A 19777-nucleotide genomic window follows, 5' to 3' on the forward strand; every position below is an offset into this window, starting at 1 on the left:
TTTCCTTCATCTGAGTCTAGCCAATGAGTGTGAGTGTTTAGAGAGCCAGTCAGGTGTTTTGAGCAATCAAACTTGGGAAATACACTTTCCCCAAAAGGTTTCCACCAGTTTGGCCACTAATGTAATTCACTTTCGTATGCAATGTTTATGAATTCTCTTTATTTATTATTGTGCATACTTTCCCCTGTTAGACGCTTCCTTGGTTGGGAAACTGCATTGCTAAGTGTGCATTTTGCAGGATAGCTGCTTTGGGGGGAGTAACTATTGTTTCAGGACGTGTGAATTCGGTAGGTTTGCATGAAGATGTGGACCAAATTGAAATTCTTGCCTGTTGATAGCATGCCACATGCCTCCCCCCCCCCCCCGTGAACAGATTCGCCATCCATCCGTAGCATTGGAGACCCAACCTATGTGGACCTGGGGGGCACAGCTGAGATTGAGTGCCAGGTGGATGCCAACCCCACACCTTCAAACATGTTCCAGTGGAGATGGCTGGTAAGTGGCTAGTCTAGACCAGAAGCTGAGGTTAAGGGTGGAAAAAGACTTTCTGTTTGCTTCAAGCTTTTACCCTGTGGCCCTGCTGATGATGCTGGACTACAAATCCCATTATTGCCAACCGTTGGGCATGCTGGCTGGGGCTCATGGGAGTTGGAGTCCAACTATATCTGGAAGGCTGCAGTTTCCTGACCTTTCCAGTCCAAGGGCTGCACTTCCCTTGTGGGTAACCTTATAGGGGCCACACGACAGTCCTAGGTGCACCCAAAGCCAAAACTGGGCGGAGAAATGGATGTGACTCTAATCGACATTCCAGCTATTCAAACAGCTACATCTCTCCATCCTTGATGCAGAGGAGCAAGAGACATGAGTTCAACTGTGTCAACAGTTTGATGACACAGTCCAGACAGGCAAGAGCACTGAAGGCAGGTATGGAGCAGGGCTGGTAAAGGGTGTGGTTTTGTGGCCTAGAGAAAATTCTGAGGACCAGGTGAAGAGGTTCTGGACAGGACTGGCCTACCCATGAGGTGGACTGAAGCAGCTGCCACGGGCGGCAGAGTTCCTCAGGGTGGTGCCTCTGTGGATAATTCCCCTGCCACTGCCAGAGTCACATAGTTAAAGCGGCTTGTGGAGTTTGTGTTGGAGCTCACTAGAAGTCCCTGCCATGCAACCTTGGTAAGTAGAGGGGGATGTGGTGGGGATTGGAGGCGGCACCTTCCTGTTTCGCTTCAGGCGGCAAAACAGGCTGGGCTGTCTCTAAGTCCTCCACCCCTGCTTGTCCTCACTGCCATCCAAAATGCCACAACAGAGGCTGTTACTTGTGAGTAAGAGAGAGAACTCTATTCAGGCTAGGAATGGTACAAACTCATCAGCACACTCAGGGTCCATAAGACATGAATTCAAAGTACACCAGCAACAAAACCTTAAGCTGCTTTATTCTGTCAGCCAATAGCCTCACCAGACTATTTATTTCTGCACTTGGCTGCAATATATACCGAACGCCGATGCAATGTAGAGCATCTTTTACTCTCGATGCCAATAGGTTTGCGGGTTTGTTTGCTCTCCATTTCATTAATGCTTTTAGAAATTGTTTATCGCACTTGCATTCATATTGATTGTATTGCGCAGTTTTTATTATTAGGTTATTTGCTGCTCTGGGTACTTTTAGCAGAAGAGAGGGATATAAATAAACAAATAAATATTGACAGCTCCGTTGCGGCGGTAAAAAAATATGAAACCCACTGCACCATGGTTAGTTTGCTTTTGCAGAGAACCAGACAGTTCTTACCCTGTTAAGCTGATGTGGCTTTGCTCAGCGAGGTGAGCTTTTATAATAATAATAATAATAATAATAATAATAATAATAATTTTTTATTTATACCTCGCCCATCTGGCTGGGTTTCCCCAGCCACTCTGGGCGGCTTCCAAAAGAATATTAAAATACTGTGATACATCAAACATTAAAAGCTTCCCTAAACAGGGCTGCCTTCAGATGTCTTCTAAAAGTCTGGTAGTTGTTGTTCTCTTTGACATCTGGTGGGAGGGCGTTCCACAGGGTGGGTGCCACTACTGAGAAGGCCCTCTGCCTGGTTCCCTGTAGCTTTGCTTCTCGCAATGAGGGAACCGTCAGAAGGCCCTCGGTGCTGGACCTCAGTGTCCGGGTAGAACGATGGAGGTGGAGACGCTCCTTCAGGTATACTTTTCCTCCAAGCTGTTGCCTAACTTAATAGCAAGTAAACCTGGTCTTCTTTCTTCTTTTGCAGATTAGTGAGGAGTGTCTGGCACTGCCAAGGAATATTTAGGAACCCCAAAATACTGTGATTTTAAAATGACTAGTGTAATTTGTAAGCTTAGACCCATCATAGCAAAAAATAATGGGTGAAGTCATGCCAAAGTCACATTTCAGTCCACCATCTTGAATCAGAACGGTGCTAGGCACTCCAAAGTTGGCAAAGACTGCCATCCCCCACCCCAGGAAGCCTCATGTCAAGTTTTGCTACAATAACTTGGAGGTGGGGCAAACCCATGCAACAAAACGGACAAAGTCACACCAGAGTCATGTTTTGTTTTGCCATCTTGATTCAAATGGCTCCCAGAACCCAACTTTCAACATAGACCACTCCCCGCCATCTTGGGAACGCTTGTGCTGAGTTTGATGATGGTATCTTGAAAGGCAGCTGAACATATAGAGAACCAATGGACAACCCCTTTTCCAAAATATATAGTAGATCTATTTATTTATAAACCACTTCACAGCCAAAAGCTCAGTATAATAAGTGGTGTATAATAAGATCAAATGAGATAAAACAAAAGATTGCAGGCTCTATGGACTAAAATAAAATAAATAAAATAAAATAAAATAGTTTCTACAGTATATTTCTACGATTGTGCATGCTTCTTTCCTGGGTGCTGACAGCTGGAAGATGCTTACTTTAATGGAATTATTTTTTTTTTGCCTGCAGCTCCTAGCCTGTTGACACAACCCCATTTCTTAAGTGAGGGGCAAGGATTATTGCCAGTGAAAGTGACAAGTCAGTTTTTGTAGCTAACAGGCAGGAAAGGCTCCAAGGATATGGTGTCGTTTTGTGTGACCTGATATTCTTTTAGAGCAGGGGTAGGTAACCTTTGGCCTTCCAGAAGTTGCTGAATCACAACTCTTATCATACCTGGCCATCGGCCATGTTTGGTGGGCCTGATGGGAATCATAGTCCAGCAACATCTGGAGGGCCAGAGGTTACCCACATTTGCTTTGTAGGACCTTCCTCAACCTGGTGCCCCCCAGATGCTTTGGAGTACAATTAAAATAGTGATAGGGACTGTTGATTTGGTGACCCAGTCAAAGCCAGTGGGTGCCATGCCAAACCCTGTCCAATACACTAGCCCTCATTGGGTCCCCCCCAGTCAAGGTTTGAATTTGCTCAGTGGCGACCCAGAGGAGCAAGGAGTAAAGCTTAACCAGCAAAACCCACAGGTTCAAGATTAGGACTGGAACTAATAGCTCGGTTTATTATTGTACAAAGCTGAACTGTTTTATGAAATGCTCTTCTGAAAGTTTATAGGTCTTACAGAAAATAAAACAAAAGATATAAAATAGAACGTCCAAAAATAAAGCAATTTACATTTGATGAAATGTAAAGCAATTTGATGTCACTTGCATAAATTAATTAACGGTTTAGTACCAGCGTGAGCTAATAAATAGCACCGAGAAAGCAACTGATCTGAGCAAGTTACACAGTCTCCTCCTAATCCCCTCTCCACCTAGTTCTAAAACTATTCCGTAGTATAGTAGATCAATAAATTTCTTAGCTACCAGTCCAAGACAATAGGTCAGACTTCAGCTGGGTGATACACACAAAGGTGCATAGGCGGGAGACAGAAAGAAAGAGGAAGAAATATAAATCATACAACCAACCTTCCCACAATGCCCTCAAAGAACTAACTAATCCCTCCCCCCACATATAGACATTTTTGCATCAATCAGTAATTGGAAATGGGGCTGGACTTTTCCATCAATTTTGCACAATTTCACTACTTGTGTAGGCAGATCGTCATAAGATGTGGAACATGAATGGCCATAATCTACTTGGGAAGGGGGAGAAAAAAGAGTGTAATTGAGATACCTGCTGTATCACTTGTGCTCCATGCAGGGCACATGGGCATATGACAGCTGTCATGGGCTGACTGGGAACCCCCAAGGAAACCCCCAGGGGAAGAAGGTTCAGAGCCAGGGAATTGATGGTGGAATGATGATGAGTGGTCAGAGGGAAAAGAGGAAGCAGACTGGGAGGAGAAGGAGGTGTCAGAAGCTGAAGAGGCAACAGGGTTTAGTGAGTGGGAAGAGGCTGTGGCAGAGAGCAGTCCAGAATGAGGGGCAGAAGTAGAGGGTGGGGAGGGGGGGGGCAAGAGGCAGAGATGAGTCAGGCTAGTGAAGAAGCTGGGGTGTGTGTGTTTCTCCTCCTGCTGTTATCAGCTCCCCTCCCCTTCCCCGTCTCAGGGCGGTTCACAGTATAAAATTGCAATATAAGATGAAGGTGTGCTGGAGAAGGAACCAGGGAAGGAGTCTTAGAGAGTGAGGGGAAGATGGAGACCTTTGGTCCTCGCAACTGCTTCTTTGGGGCAAGACCTACTGGGAAGAGCTGTTGTGACCACTATGCCTGAGCTGTTTTGATGTCTTTGAATAAAGAAATAAGTAAGTCAGAAATTAAATAGTTATAACAAAAGGGGGAAAAAACTGCTATGGAAAACCTCTTAGAATTTTTCTTTGCTCTCTATCACCATCTGGTGTTGCATGTTAATAACACATTCAAATCACTGGGTTTTTGTTTTGTTTTTTTACTAATGTAGCTGAGTCCCAGGTGTTTTATTGTTGACCTGCTCCTGACTCTGGCTCCTGATACCAGCCCTGGCTTGCCAAAAAGCTGCCTTTCATTTTTGCTTTGGCTTCATGGCCATTTGCTGCGACTCTCCACTCAAAGTACCTAAAGCAGCAAAGGTTTGTGCAAAGGTCCAGGCAGCTTACACAAAAATGACGCAGACGGGTGATGGCGTTGTCCACCTTCATCCATTATGGCTGCACCATGGTGTGCATTAACATTTCTATAACGGCTGAGAATACAAGCCTAGATGGGCCCAGATTAACAGGGAGCCTCCCCATTTGTCCCATGAGGCTATTTCAATGAAGGTACATTGACCTGTCCTATACCTAATGTGTATGACATCAGATGGGCAGGTAAAGATGCAGCTGGGCCACAAAGGGTTTGCAGGCCAGCTGTGGGCTGGCCTTTGCAAGCTCTGACAAGAAGCTGATCATTGGGGCTTGCAAAGTGCTGTGCACGGGGCTTTGCAAGCACAGTGTTGGGGCTTGCAAAGCACCTTGCCTTAAAAATATTAAAATTCTTATGAGTATTAAATATTAAAATTCTTATGAGTGATATTGAAGGATAGCAACTAACTAATGTCCAGAATGCAGTCCGGATTTCTGTGGAGAGAGGCTTCAGTTCTCAAGTGTGCTCCAGTCAGCACCAAGAACTGATCCCTCTTATCTTGATATTGTACCCAGAACAATTTGGAGCAGAGCCTGGAAGAGCTGGGGATTGAACTGCTGTCGGACGGGCTGATAGGGCGACTTCGAGTCCAGGAGGCAAAGCGAGCCCATGCCGGACTCTACGAGTGTCAGGCGGACAATGGGATCTCCCCAGCAGCAAGGAGTAGCGCCCGCTTGATTGTTCGATGTAAGTTTCCTACTTAGTATTTCTGCAACCCCAACCTCTGTATTTTGCCCTGCCCCACCTTCCCTGTGTCCGATGTCCACCACTTATTTCATTCCAATTATATAAAGAGTAAGATATAAAGATATTGAGTTGTAGCCAATGCTGGTCTTACTCAGAGTAAACCCACTGAAATTCCTGGACATGACTAACTTGGTTCCGTTCATTTCAATGGGCCTACCCTGAGTAGCTGACTAGAACCCATCAAGATCTATAATACTAGGAGGCTTGCAAACAGTAACAGAGCAACCCAGTGCTCAAAATTATGCAGGCCGGCTGGGCTTTTTACTTATTGAACAAAATGTATAGATTGCTTAATCAAAAAAAAAGCAAAAGCCCCCAAGCAGTTGTCATAAAATGGCGTGAAATATTTATCAAAAATTACAGCTAAAATTAACATTCCTTTTTGTTTTAAAATGAACGTGTGTTATGAAATGACCAAAGATACAGATAAAAGCAACAAAATTTAAATCTGAGCCCATGTAATAAAACTCCACAATACATAGCACTGTGTTCAACTCAGTTCTGCTCACTGAAATGAATGGTTATTTGTGCCCATTACTTTTACAGGGTCTACTCAGACTAACTTGGGATCCAGCCCCTTGAGCTCGCAGAGTAGGTCCACTGGAAATGCCCATTAGTTTCAGTGGGTCTGTGTAGGACTCTCATCGGACACAACTCATAATTCATAATACCCACTGATTTACATGAACTTAGGCAGTAAAATTGAAACAAGAATTAAATACTGTGGTTTTATTGCTTTTGAAGATAGAGCTGAAACTCTGGTGGCCGTTGCAAATATGCTCAGTCTCCTCACAGACCATTCCTTTACGAATGCTGCAAATACTCTCATGATTTCTTCCTTGTTCTACTCCCCTCACTTGTACCCCAGACCCACCAGAGATCATCAAGAGCCCTGGACTGAGGAAAGTGGCGGCTTCAGGAGATGGGAGAAGCCAGGCAGCGCTCCAGTGCCGAGCTCAAGGTGTTCCCACTGTGCACTTTAGCTGGGCCAAGAATGGTGTGTCCCTTGACCTTCAGAGCCCCAGGTGAGAGTTCTCAGGTGAACAGGTAGGTACATGAGCAGGGAACCTGATAACAGGCATGAGAAGGGATAGACAAATCCGTCAATTCTGGTTCTTTCATTTTCTCATTTTTCCAGTCTTAAACTTGGTTCTCCACTTTTCTGTAGCAATTTGCTCCTCCGCCCCTGCTTAAAAAAGGAAAAACAGTGCATGGAAATTCTTTAGCCTTACGGTGCAAATTTCACTTAATAAGTACATTTTTGTATGCAGTATTGACTGTTGTAGACATTTTTGCAAGCAATTTGCAGAGTGGCTGGGGCAGCCCAGCCAGGTACAACAACAACAACAACAGCAGCAGCAGCAGCAGCAACAAAATTCCCCCATATATAATGCCCATTTGCATATCCATACACTTCCCCCAAATATATGCATTTTTGTAAAAACTGTTTGGAGAACTGCGCTGCAAAATCCAGATAAGTGCAAATTTCAAAGCCTGCCTGTGTTTTGGTTCTTGTAGTGTTTCGGAAGGAGCAAATCTGGCTTTAAATGCGAACTGAATTAAATTTCTCCTCCCATCTTTAGCCAGGAGCGGCTCACCCTGTGAGATAGAGCCACAACAATAACCTCCTGAAGAGTTTGGATTTGATATCCCGCCTTTCACTCCCCTTCAGGAGTCTCAAAGCGGCTAACATTCTCCTTTCCCTTCCTCCCCCACAACAAACACTCTGTGAGGTGAGTGGGGCTGAGAGACTTCACAGAGGTGTGACTGGCCCAAGGTCACCCAGCAGCTGCATGTGGAGGAGCGGAGACACGAACCCGGTTTCCCAGATTACGTGACTACCGCTCTTAACCACTACACCACACTACACCACACTGGCTCTCCTGGCGAAAGCGCTGCTGCTGTATGCCAAGAAGGGGCTGTGGTGAGGGCAGCGGCGAGAACACGGCTGCACAGATGCCCCGGTGGGCACATTAGATCGGCTCTGCTGGTGCATCTGCGTGGCCCCAACCTTTCTGCCAATTCCCCCCTCTCCTTCCTGGTACACACCAGCAACGCTGCTGATGGGAGGTTCGTGTGCTGGGTCTGCCCCCACTGGGTGGGCCACTGCTGATATGTGAGGATGCTGTTGCGGTTCATGTCCTGCTCACAGGTTGTTCTGTCATCTGATTGGCCACTGCGAGAACAGGATGCTGGAATAGATGGATCTTTGGCTTGCTGCATCATGTCCTTCCCAATGTCCTTAGTTTGTCTTATAGTGTAAAGGCTATAGCATCATCCCACACTCTCATCCCCTGGTGCCCTCCTAGTTAAGTGCCCCAATAACCCTGGCATCTGCAGGAGCCTAATGTGCAAGTCTTTTGAGATGCATCTGAAATGTCAAATATTGTTTGATTTGAAGGTGTTGCAGGGGCAAGCATCCAGGGACAAGCATCCTTCCGCCAATCCTGGGGAACACTGCCTTGCTTGCAGGGCTGGGTTCACCTTCATCCTGCAGGCCTCTGTTGTCTTCCCCTTCCACTTACTCCAAAGTAAGCTCCTCTGTCCTGACACAGCAGAAGGAATAATAATAATAATAATAATAATAATAATAATAATAATAATAATTTATTTATACCCTGCCCTCCCTGGGCAGGGCCGGGCTCAGGGTGGCTAACGCAAAATATAAATTACAATAAAACGTAATAGAAAAAAACAAAAACAATTAAAATACGGCTTAAAATACAGCTTAAAATGCAGCCTCATTTTAGTGTAGCCCACAAATCAAGACCATAAAGGGAGGAAACATCAGATATTCACCTGAGCCAGCTATCTATGCTGGTCCTATTTGGGCCAGCAAAAAAACCAAGGGAAAATTTATATGCTGTTGATGGCAGGTGTTCTCGAGGTTTTTTGAGCATGTGTATAGGACCCTCACATTGTTTTCAGGGGAGGGTGTGGGATGCTCATGCGACCCGAGTTGTTTTCATCTCAGAAGGGGGGAGGGCAAGGAAAACCTGTGGTCTGCAGGTGTTGTTGGACTCCAACTCCCATCAGCCCCATGCAGTATGGCCAATGGTCAGGAATGATGGGAGCTGCAGTCCAGAGACATCCAAAGGGCTGCACCCCTGCTGTAGGGAAACAGAAGGAGAATAATGGGAGCCGTGGTACTAAAAATGTTCAGTTCAGTTCTGGCTCAGATTCAGTTCTGGCCTGAAGTTTGTTCTGACATGGATGCTGGCCAGTCGAAGCAAATGAAGACCTGGCAAGAGGTCTGGTAGTCACCTGGAACCGGCCCAGTTCTCATTGAATTGGGAAAAGTTTAAAATACCACTAATGTTCCTGTGCTGATTTGCATAGCAGAATGGGGGTGGAGCAGCTTAACGCGTCTAATTTGTTCCAGCTAAATGTCAGCCATAACCCATAAATAGTATGAAGCATGTCTGAAATTAAAAATAACCAGAACACTTATCTGTAAGTTCATGCTTTATATATAAATTGAAAATGAGGTTTTATTTTATTTATTTATTTTTTGAAAAAAAACATTTCAGGCAAATTCCACTCCTAAACCTTGAAGCAATTTTTATCCTGTTTCCTGCTTTAGGCATTTTAAGGGCAAGAGCTATTGTTGGCTACTAACCCAGATGTCTTTGCTCTACCTACACTGCTGGAGGCTGTGTGCTTCCAAATGCCATTTGCTGGATACCTCAGAGTGAGAGAAGGAGGCTGCTATTCTCAGGTCCTACTTTTGGCTTCTCCTGGGCATCTGGCTGGCAACTGTAAAAACAGGAGGCTGGATGAGATGGGGCACTGGCCTGATCCAGAAGGCTATTATTATTATTATTATTATTATTATTATTATTATTATTATTATTTATAAACTGCCCTTTGTCAAAAAAACTACAGGGCAGTTTACAACATAGGTAAAGGGACCCCTGACCATTAGGTCCAGTCGTGACCGATTCTGGGGTTGCGGCGCTCATCTCGCTTTATTGGCCGAAGGAGCTGGCGTACAGCTTCCAGGTTATGTGGCCAGCATGACTAAGCCGCTTCTGGCGAAACCAGAGCAGCGCACGGAAATGCTGTTTACCTTCCCGCCGGAAGCTATTTATCTATTTGCACTTTGACGTGCTTTCGAACTTCTAGGTGGGCAGGAGCAGGGACCGAGCAACGGGCGCTCACCCCATTGCAGGGATTCAAACTGCCGACCTTCTGATTGGCAAGTCCTAGGCTCTGTGGTTTAACCCACAGCGCCACCTGCGTCCCCTAGTTCACAACATAGAACATAACAAATATATATATGTGCAAACATAACATTATACAGTGGACGCTCGGGTTGCGAACGTGATCTGTGCGGGATGCATGTTCGCAACCTGCAGCGTTCGCAACCCACAGTGGCGCGTCTGCACACGCATGGGTTGAGTTTCGGCACTTCTGCACATGCACGAAGTGTGATTTAGCGCTTCTGCGCATGTGTGGCCACCGAAACTCGGAAGTAACCCGTACCGATACTTCCGGGTTTCGGCGGTCCACAATCCGAAAAAGCGCAACCTGAAGCATCCGTAACACGAGGTATGACTGTATCTAAAAAAGGTAAAGGTATAGGACCCCTGGCAGTTAAGTCCAGTCGCACACAACTCTGGGGGTGTGGTGCTCATCTCGCTTTACAGGCCAAGGGAGCCGGTGTTTGTCCGCAGACAGTTTTTCCGGGTCATGTGGCTAGCATGACTGAGCTGCTTCTGGCACAATGGAACACCGAAACCAGATCAGCGCATGGAAACGTTGTTTACCTTCCTGCTGCAGCAGTAGCTATTTATCTGCTTGCACTTTGACGTGCTTTTGAACTGCTAGGTTGGCAGGAGCCGGGACTGAGCAACGGGAGCTCACCCTGTCGTGGCGATTCGAACCGCTGACCTTCCGACTGGCAAGCCCAAGGCTCAGTGGTTTAGACCACAGTGCCACCCGCGTCCCATTAACATTATATCTATAGGATACCAAAAATATCCTCAAACCAGTTATATAAATCGGCTCCACCTCTTTGTGGGGATGCGTTGCGGGTGTGCCACCAAGCCTCCCCCTCAGTGTGGTGGCAGGACAGTGTCCTTCCTTACACTAGGGAGGCCCAGCCATGCCAGGTAGCCAAGGGGCCAATAAGGCGGCTTGGGGGGGCGTGGCTGGGGCCAATTTAAACCACGGCGTGATGCTGAATCGCCCCTTCAGCCTCGCGCCCATTAACATGAACCTGAAATTCTGTGCCCTTGTGTTGTTATTCTCATGGGGGTGGCTTGGGGGCTCTGACATGCAAATGCAATTACAGCGGTACCTCTGGTTGTGAACGGGATCCGTTCCGGAGTCCTGTTTGCAACATGAAAGGAATGCAATCCGCAGTGGCGCGTCTGTGCACACGTGGGCTGCGATTCGCCGCTTCTGCGCATGTGTGTGATGTCATTTTGCGCCTCTGCGGATGCGCAAGTGGCGAAACCCTTTCCGGTACTTCCAGGTCGCCGCGGGACGTAAACTGAAGGAACATAACATGAAGCGGACATAACATGAAGTATGACTGTATAAGTATAAGGAATGGATGCTAAAATACAGATTCTCCTAAGCTAAGTTATTACCTACTCATCTCAGGTACAACTAAATCAGCGCTGTTTTTCTAGAAAAAGAGGTGCCAGAACTCCACCACAAACCCTTCCCTTGTTATAATGACAATGGCGCCCACATGAGAGGTGTCGGAACTGAGCTCCAACTTGGAAAAAAAAGCCCTGACTTTAATACACATCTAACAGTGAAGTCTTAAGAAATAAGGGGGGGGGGGTGGAATCAGCAGTACAGAAGCAGCGCAGAAGGACACACTCTTCTCTCTTTGCAAAAGTAGCTCTTGATCTCCATCCCCGCAGAAAATGAAGTCCTTGTGTTCTTATTGACAGAGTGCTTCATTACATTGCAACTTGCCTTCAGCTTCTGTTTTCAATGGGCGAGATATCATTTGTGTTTTGAACTTGAAGTACAAATCTGAGAAGAGCCCTTGTTGCATCAGCCAACGGCCAACCCCCACCTAGCATCCTGTTCTCACAGTGGCCAAACTGGTGCCTACAGGAAGCCTGCAAGCAGGAACTTAGAGCAACGGCAATGGCCCGCACTTGTGACCCCCAGCAATTGGCACTGAGGGAGCAATGACTATGGAGGGAGAACATAGCCATCGTGGCTGGTAGCCATTGATACCGCTATCCTCTACGAAAGATCTGGAAAGATTGTCAGTCGGTAGGAGACTGCCTAGCTAGCTCAGTTGGTAGAGCATGGGACTCAGGGTTGTGGGTTTGAGCCCCACGCTAGTCTACCTAAACCACTCCAACTCTATGATTTCTTAAAGGGGTAGCTGAGGAATAGTAAAGGGAGCAGTGACCGAAAGCTGGGTGGGTGGGGAACTTCTCCTGGTCACCTGCAAGACTCACAGAAAACTTGGTGGATGAACAGCAGGTTTGGCAACTCCTGGCATTCCAGCTGGCAGAGTGGATGTCTTGTAAGTAGATATCCCTGGAGAGCCTGGGCACTCACTCGTTGTCAAATTCATGCCTGGAGGACTAGATGATCCTTGTGGTCCCTTCTAAGTCTACTATTCTAGGATTCTATTATTCTTTTCTACCTGATCTCTTGCCGTCATTACCTTCTTCCAGGTATACTGCGGCTGCAGAACATGAAGGCTCCCTGCACACCGGCACCTTAACCATTGCCAATGTGAGCGCCATTCTTGACTATGCCACCTTTACCTGCACAGCCAGCAATGAACTGGGCACAGATACCCTTGACATCCAGCTACTTAGTACCAGTAAGGACATATGGGCTGCTAAGATCTAAGCTGTAGGCTTGGCTTGTGTATCAACTGAATATGAGGGGCAAAGACTCACTATCCCTTTTTACAAGTTCTTAAACAGTTCATTTCTTTCTCACCAGGCCGCCCTGACCCACCATCAGGCCTAAAGGTTGTAGGTGTTGCCCACAACTGGCTGGCTTTGGAGTGGAGCCCTGGCTTCGACGGAGGGCTTCAGCAAAGCTTTCGTGTCAGGTAGGAGTCATTTGGCAAAAGCCACAAACATTACTCAAATGGGAATCTTTAAAAATGAAACAGGTCAGTTGTTTAAAACAGGGAGCTATGGGAATCGGTTTGGTGAGGAGATCCCCTGGCTCCCTAACAGTTCCAAAGACTCCCTTGTGGATAAGCTTTGGTAAAAAAAAAATATTAAGCCAAAATGACAGTGTACACCCTTGCACTATTAGATCAAAAGTAAATATATCTTTGTCTGGCTTCAGAAAGATGACAAAGTCGATTCCAGAGCAGCTTCCTTGGGGAAAGCATTCCACAGTAGTGGGGATGCTGCAGAAAATACTCAGTATTGATCCAGAGTAGATTCCAATGTATCGTTAGCAGAGTAACAACTTAAACACGTTGCAGGATTCCCCCAAAATAGACCAGAGGCAATTGTATTTCATCTAGCAGAGCTTTACTGCTACTGAAGGCAAAAGAGCATAATGGTCACAAATCCAATACATTCAGGATTGGCACAGTCCATAAGAAATCCAGTTGCAGTAGACTTAACTTAAACTTACAATAACTTATATAAGACTAAACCCTAACACTATATACAGAACACCACACCAGAAGGAAGAGAGATAGAAAGAGAAAGTGAAGACCCAGGCTCCTTCTGGCCTATTATTGCAGTCAGCATGACCTTGACTGAAAGAGATAACAGAACCAGTGTAAACCAGCTGTACTCAGCTTCCCTGAAGGAATAACCCAAACATCACGAACCTTCTGCTTGTTTCTTTCACACAGAGAAGCTTGAATGAAGTAGAATAGGAAAGACCTCTACACATCAGATCAATACTTTCTGCACCAAGAAATGCAAACTGAGAATTCTCTCATCGCCACCTGTAGTGGTTGGGAGTTACTCGTGCGCAATCCTGCTCCGTTTGAGCATTAGTTTGCCTGGTTAAACCCTCCGGACTGCACAGCCCATCTCAGCGTGGCTGCCCTTAGTCACTCGTAGAATCTGTCTGTGGGCGTTTCTTAAAGCGCTGCCAACATAAGAGTTGTTTGACGCCCAATCGTCTCCGCCTCTCACTGCGCGGGAGTCTCCTGCGCAGGGTGGGCGTGGGCAGCGGGGTGCTTGGGCTCTCCTCACTAACATCCAACGAAGAGTCCTGGAGCCCCTGCACCTCCCTGTCCCGTTGCTCTCCTGGATCCCTGGTGTTTCACTTATTCCCTTCCCCTTCTTCCCAGCTGAGTCTCCCCCTAGCGCTGGGACCTTCTCCTGCAGAATCAGAGACCCTCTCCTTCTCCCGTGCCTCTGATGTCAGTTCCCTGACACCACCCTCCAAACATCTTTTGGAGGGAGCACATAGAGAAGGGCCTTAAATCTCAACCTCAGGATTAGGTAGTTCATATGGTGAAAAAGTGGTCCTTGAGGTCCCAAGCCATGCAAGGCTTCAGAGGTCAAAAACAACCCTTTGAGTTGGGTTTGAGACTGATTGGTAGCCAGGACAAGCAAGCCAGAACTGCACTTGTGTGTTCCTCTATCTGTCTGAAAAGCAAAATAACTTACCTGAGCATGTTTCTTGAACCAAGTACCACATCAGTTTTACGATGGGAAGGAGGGAGGAGGCAGTGACGGCCACCAACTCGGATGGCTTTAAAAGAGGCCTCATCCAGCAGGCTGATTGTATGTTCTTATGGAGATGTTGGACATTAAATGACACTTTCCACTTGTGTCTCTTTTTCGCCCACTTCCATCCAGGTACCACTGGCCAGCAGCTCCCAGCTTTAGGTATGTGGATGTCTTCCCGCCGCAGTCTCCTGCATTTACCTTGATGGGCCTGCGCCCAAACACCATCTACAATGTCTCCGTCAATGCCCGCAATGCCCTTGGTGAAAGTGACTTTGCTGATGGTGGGGCAGGACTGAGTGTCACCACTACAGGTAAGAAGCACCTTGCTGCTTAGCAAGGATGGAGCCAGCGCAAGGGTGTGGCTATTAAAGGTCACATTCAACCACACTTTCACTGCGTGAGTATACTTGTGTGTAGGCACCTCGTTAGAAGCTTTCAACCATTTAGCAGAGTTTCTGGAAGCAGTGGTCAGCAACTGAAGCTACACCTTGAGAAAAAACACTCAGAGACGCCGTAAAACTCAGTCAAGTGATTTATTGCTTGATTGGTCATAAACGCATCACGGTAGCACTGTTTACAATCATTATAGCAACAGCTGTAATGTTTCAGTCCCTCTTTCTCTTTAGCAACGATGTAGGCAGACACAGTCTATCAGCAGCCATGACGCAGCAGCTTGCAGACAGCACTTGTTAGTCAGTCGTCTGCAAAAAGTGAAAATGGAAGTGCTCCTTTTATCGGCACTTCCAGCTGAAGCTGCCCATGCTCTGAACGCCACTCCCACTTTCTCCCTAACAGTGGCCTGCATTTCAAGAAGCAATAGTGTAGTAGTAGACTGTGTAGTAGACTGAGCATTGCATTTGAACCGGATAGATCCAGGTTCAAATCTCTGTCCAGTGATCAATTTCTGACCTTGCGCCAGTTGCTCTCTCAATCTTGCCTGCCTCTTGTGGTTGCGGTGAGGATAATAAAATGGGAAGGGGTGGAGAGGGAGTCAGGTAAACTACTCTGAGTTCCTAAAGGAAAGTAAGGTAAAGGGACTTAGGGCCAGTTGCGATGACTCTGGGGTTACGGTGCTCATCTCGCTTTATTGGCCAAGGGAGCAGGCGTACAGCTTCCGGGTCATGTGGCCAGCATGACTAAGCCGCTTCTGGCAAACCAGAGCAGCGCACGGAAACACCGTTTACCTTCCTGCCGGAGCGGTACCTATTTATCTACTTGCACTTTGACCTGCTTTCGAACTGCTAGGTTGGCAGGAGCAGGGACCGAACAACGGGAGCTCACCCCATCGTGGGGATTCGAACCGCCAACCTTCTGATTAGCAAGTCCTAGGCTCTGTGGTTTAACCCACAGCGCCACCCGCATCCCTAAAGGAAAGTATAAGCATGTAATAAGTGAGAAACAGAGTGGCAAAACGATCCTGGATTAACTGTTATGCTAAGCATGCTGTAGAGCTGGGTCACAACAGAAGAGCGGGTTAGCAGTGATTCAAGTACTGGAAAGTGGCAGATTTCTGTGATTTCGATTCTTTTTTCCTGAAGGTATGGGATTTTGCTTACCCTTCCTGACCCAGCCTATATCATCACATTGATATGACCATCCTTGTATTAGGCAAATTGTGCTGTTCTGATGCTATCAGAATCTGGACACTATGTTCCATCGTGGTTTAATGTGTTCTCTTCTAGGGAGTGAGGAAGAACCAATTGACAGAGAACCCAAAACACCATCTCTACCTGAACCAGGTACAAAAATGTTAACAACTAGTAGAGTTGAAGTCCATGTTGTTGATACAGCCATTTCCTGCTGTGGCCCTCTCTGCCTTGATGCTCTGTTGCAGTCAGGGCTGAATGTATGGATAGATCAGTTGGTTAGAGTTTGCTGCTGGTAATGCCAAGGTTGCAGGTTCAGTCCCCATAAGGGACGGCTGCATCTTCCTGCATTGCAGGGGGTTGGATTGGATGATCCTCAGAGTACCTTCCACCTGTAGTTATCTATTAACAATTGCTGAATTTCTCAAGTCAAAATGTCGGTGTGTGATACAGCAGTCAGTATCCCAACAACCACTGTGTTCCTTAAAACAGCAACAGATGCAAACCTATGTTTCTAGTCTACAGAGATAGGTTTGCCGTACAATGGTAATACAGTGGTACCTCTGGTTACGTACTTAATTCGTTCCGGAGGTCTGTTCTTAACCTGAAACTGTTCTTAACCTGAAGCACCACTTTAGCTAATAGGGCCTCCTGCTGCCACCACGCCGCTGGAGCACAATTTCTGTTCTCATCCTGAAGCAAAGTTCTTAACCCGAGGTACTATTTCTGGGTTAGCAGAGTCTGTAACCTGAAGCGTATGTAACCCGAGGTAGCACTGTACACAGGAATATTTTGGAATGCAGAGGGAGCCTGAGTGAGAGAAGAGCTTAGCAGCTGAAGCCTGAGGCCTGTGATGTCCCCAGTGTTTAGTATAGAAGCAGAACAATAGAAAATTTGCAAAGACACAATGCTGATATTTTTCCAGGTCTTCTCTCTCCCTCTCTCTGCAATTTGGATTTTGCTTTCGGTTTCATTTTGGCACCGAGTACAAACAGCTTTGATTGTCGATTGCATACGGCTTCTGGCACATTTAGTTTATTGCACAATGAATGTGTAAAAGTTTCCATTTGATGTGCACGCTCCGTCAATACGCTCGAGGCGGTGAGCCTGTTGCAGGGATATTGCATTTTCCAGGCACTCTTCAATCTTTTTTACTGGTTGCTTTTGCCAGATAATGGATCAATGGTTGATCAGAGTCTACTGTGCGGGATGTGGAAATGCAAGTATGTTGGCTAGGTTTGCCAGCGTTTTCAGCAGCACCTGCTCCTCTCCCCCCAGGCAGTTTTGGGAACTGTAGACATTAGCAAGTGACAATGCTCCATACTGTGTAAAATGTCCCGTGGCGATTTCTGTAGGTCACACACAGATTAAAAGCACAGAAGCAGGCCACACCAGACTGTATGGTCAGTTGGCAAACCTCCTCGCTGGCACCAGCAGGAAACTTTTTTTAAATAATAAACCAGTCATTAGTCTAGGAATGGATGAATCTGTCAATTTTGGTTTCTCTCAGTTTCTCATTTTTCTGACCCTAAATGTACTTCTCCACCTTTCTGCAGCCATTCGAGATTTTTCTAAAAAATACTGAATTCCACGTGAAAACGTGTAAGGGTTTCAGTGCAGATTTCTCATAGGGTTGCCATATATCCTCTTTTTCCAGGACATGTCCTCTTTTTCCCGGGTGTGTAAATTGAGAGTCATCATAGCAACCCATAGTTAAAAGCAGAAGTCGGCAAATGAGTCCTCTTTTCGGCTCTCCGAAAAACGGCAACCCTAGCAAGCATATTTTTGCATGCGGTTTTAACCAGCCTACACATCTTTGCAAGTGATTTCCCCCAGCACAATGCATTTTGTATGTGCTTTCATGAATATATGCATTTATATGCACACTTTCCTATAATATATCGTTTTGGTATGTAGGCAGTTTCTCACTGAAATGCAAATGAAATCAAAATTCTCTCTCTTCTCCACTTGTATCACTTAGCGCATTATCATACCACTTTGCAAACCAGTGTAGTTTTAATTTCCCTTAAGGAAAAAAAAAGCTTTTCTTTCAAACCTGTGCCCTCTCCCTCTCCTCAGCTGGAGTATATGAGACACTCAGGTTTGGGGGGAAGAGGGGCAGACAGCAGGAAGGCTGCAGTAAAACTATTCCTAGGGCCAGCACATGACAATGGGACAGCTCTGCTTTCTCCCATCCTGCTCTGTTCCTCGGGATACGCTGCCCGAGTAATGTCTCATGGTACAGCCAGCCCTAACAGTTCTGTCCAAATCTGCTGTGCACAGCAAAGGCTATTTGCTGACAGGTAGTGTGGTGTAGTGGTTAAGAGCGGTAGACTCGTAATCTGGTGAACTGGGTTCGCTTCCCCGCTCCTCCACAGGCAGCTGCTGGGTGACCTTGGGCTAGTCACACTTCTTTGAAGTCTCTCAGCCACACTCACCTCACAGAGTGTTTGTTGTGGGGAAGGAAGGGAAAGGAGAATGCTAGCCGCTTTGAGACTGCTAAGGGTAGTGATAAAGCGGGATATCAAATCCAAACTCTTCTTCTATTGTGGGATTAATTTTGACTTTTAAGAATCTGGAAGGAGATTCTAACTCATGGGTGAGGGAGTTTCAAGATTTTGGGGTCCTTTCTCCTGGTAATAATAATAATAATAATAATAATTGTAGCACCCTGCTTGTGGTTAACGCTTAGCTGGAATGAAATATTCAACGCAGCAATAGAGAAATTAAAATAATTATTTATTTGTCAGACAAATAAATGAGAGGCACAGTGGTATATGGTTACCAAGCTCTGGCCTGGCCTCCTGCCATTATGGCCAGCACTTATATTCCCTTAATCCAGCCCCCTTTGCTCCTCCTTGGGCTGCCTCTGTCCAATCAGCCTGGTTGGATTTCCTATTGGCTGATTGCTAGAACCAATCACAAAAAGATACACCCATATCCTCCTGTCCTTATATGGAGGACAAAGAGCTATATATAAATGACAAATAAGTAATAATATATCTTACATGGAATCTTAATTACCAGCTCACCTCTTGCCCTCCTTGCCCTATTGCCTTCTAAAACAAATGGTTAATCTTAAATTTTTATCTTAAACATATGTCAAGGATCTTGAGTTTCACATCAACATTGAAAGATCTACTTCATTTGAAGGTTTCTAAACAAATGTCTGACAGCTATATATCAAAGACTGCTTGGATGGCGTCTTCTTGTCTGGCAAGAGGGCTGGGCTGGTGGCTGACTTAATTTCAAGATAAATACAACTCTTCTAGCATTTGTTAAATCCTTTGCATAATTACATTTAAGCCAATATATTTAAGCTAATATATTTCATACATTATCATAGGTAACCTTTTAAAAGAATAAAGCTTCTCAAAGTAGAAAGGAAGGAACTCAGTAAAAAAACAGTTTTTAAAGAAGGCTCTTTAGTTTACACCTCCCCCTTTCACCCTCCTTTCCAGCCTCAAAATAAAATAGGAAGAAGCTTCTTTTTCCCCAGCCAAGCCAGTTGCCTTTTCTCTCAGTTTAAGAAAGAAACAGTTTTTAGAAGATTTCCTAAAAATGCTCTCTTTTTCTGTCAGCTAGATGCTTCTCCCCATTTGCCTCTGGCCTTAGAAAATACAGCTCAAGGTTTAAGAGAGGCCCATGGTATCATTTTACTATTTGCCCATTCCTAATTATATTTATCTCTGCCTTTGTTATCTTCTGTAACATGTAGGGTCAATGTCCTGCTCTTAGTCTGTATTTTCAGCTTTTACGA

At 45.9% G+C, this 19777-nt stretch overlaps 1 protein-coding gene across 1 annotated transcript in view; it reads left to right on the forward strand.

The window, feature by feature from the left end:
* NPHS1 (NPHS1 adhesion molecule, nephrin) overlaps positions 1-19777 on the forward strand; it is a 61026-nt gene that overhangs the window by 25900 nt on the left and 15349 nt on the right. Inside the window, exons 18-24 of the mRNA XM_083512287.1 lie at positions 374-495; positions 5555-5726; positions 6655-6811; positions 12443-12594; positions 12720-12831; positions 14561-14742; positions 16114-16170. Coding sequence (XP_083368413.1) covers positions 374-495; positions 5555-5726; positions 6655-6811; positions 12443-12594; positions 12720-12831; positions 14561-14742; positions 16114-16170 — 954 coding nt within the window. The remainder of the gene's footprint in view (positions 1-373; positions 496-5554; positions 5727-6654; positions 6812-12442; positions 12595-12719; positions 12832-14560; positions 14743-16113; positions 16171-19777) is intronic.

The sequence above is a fragment of the Podarcis liolepis genome, assembly GCF_965112155.1.
Source record: "Podarcis liolepis genome assembly, chromosome: 7".
NCBI classification, from domain to species: domain Eukaryota; kingdom Metazoa; phylum Chordata; class Lepidosauria; order Squamata; family Lacertidae; genus Podarcis; species Podarcis liolepis.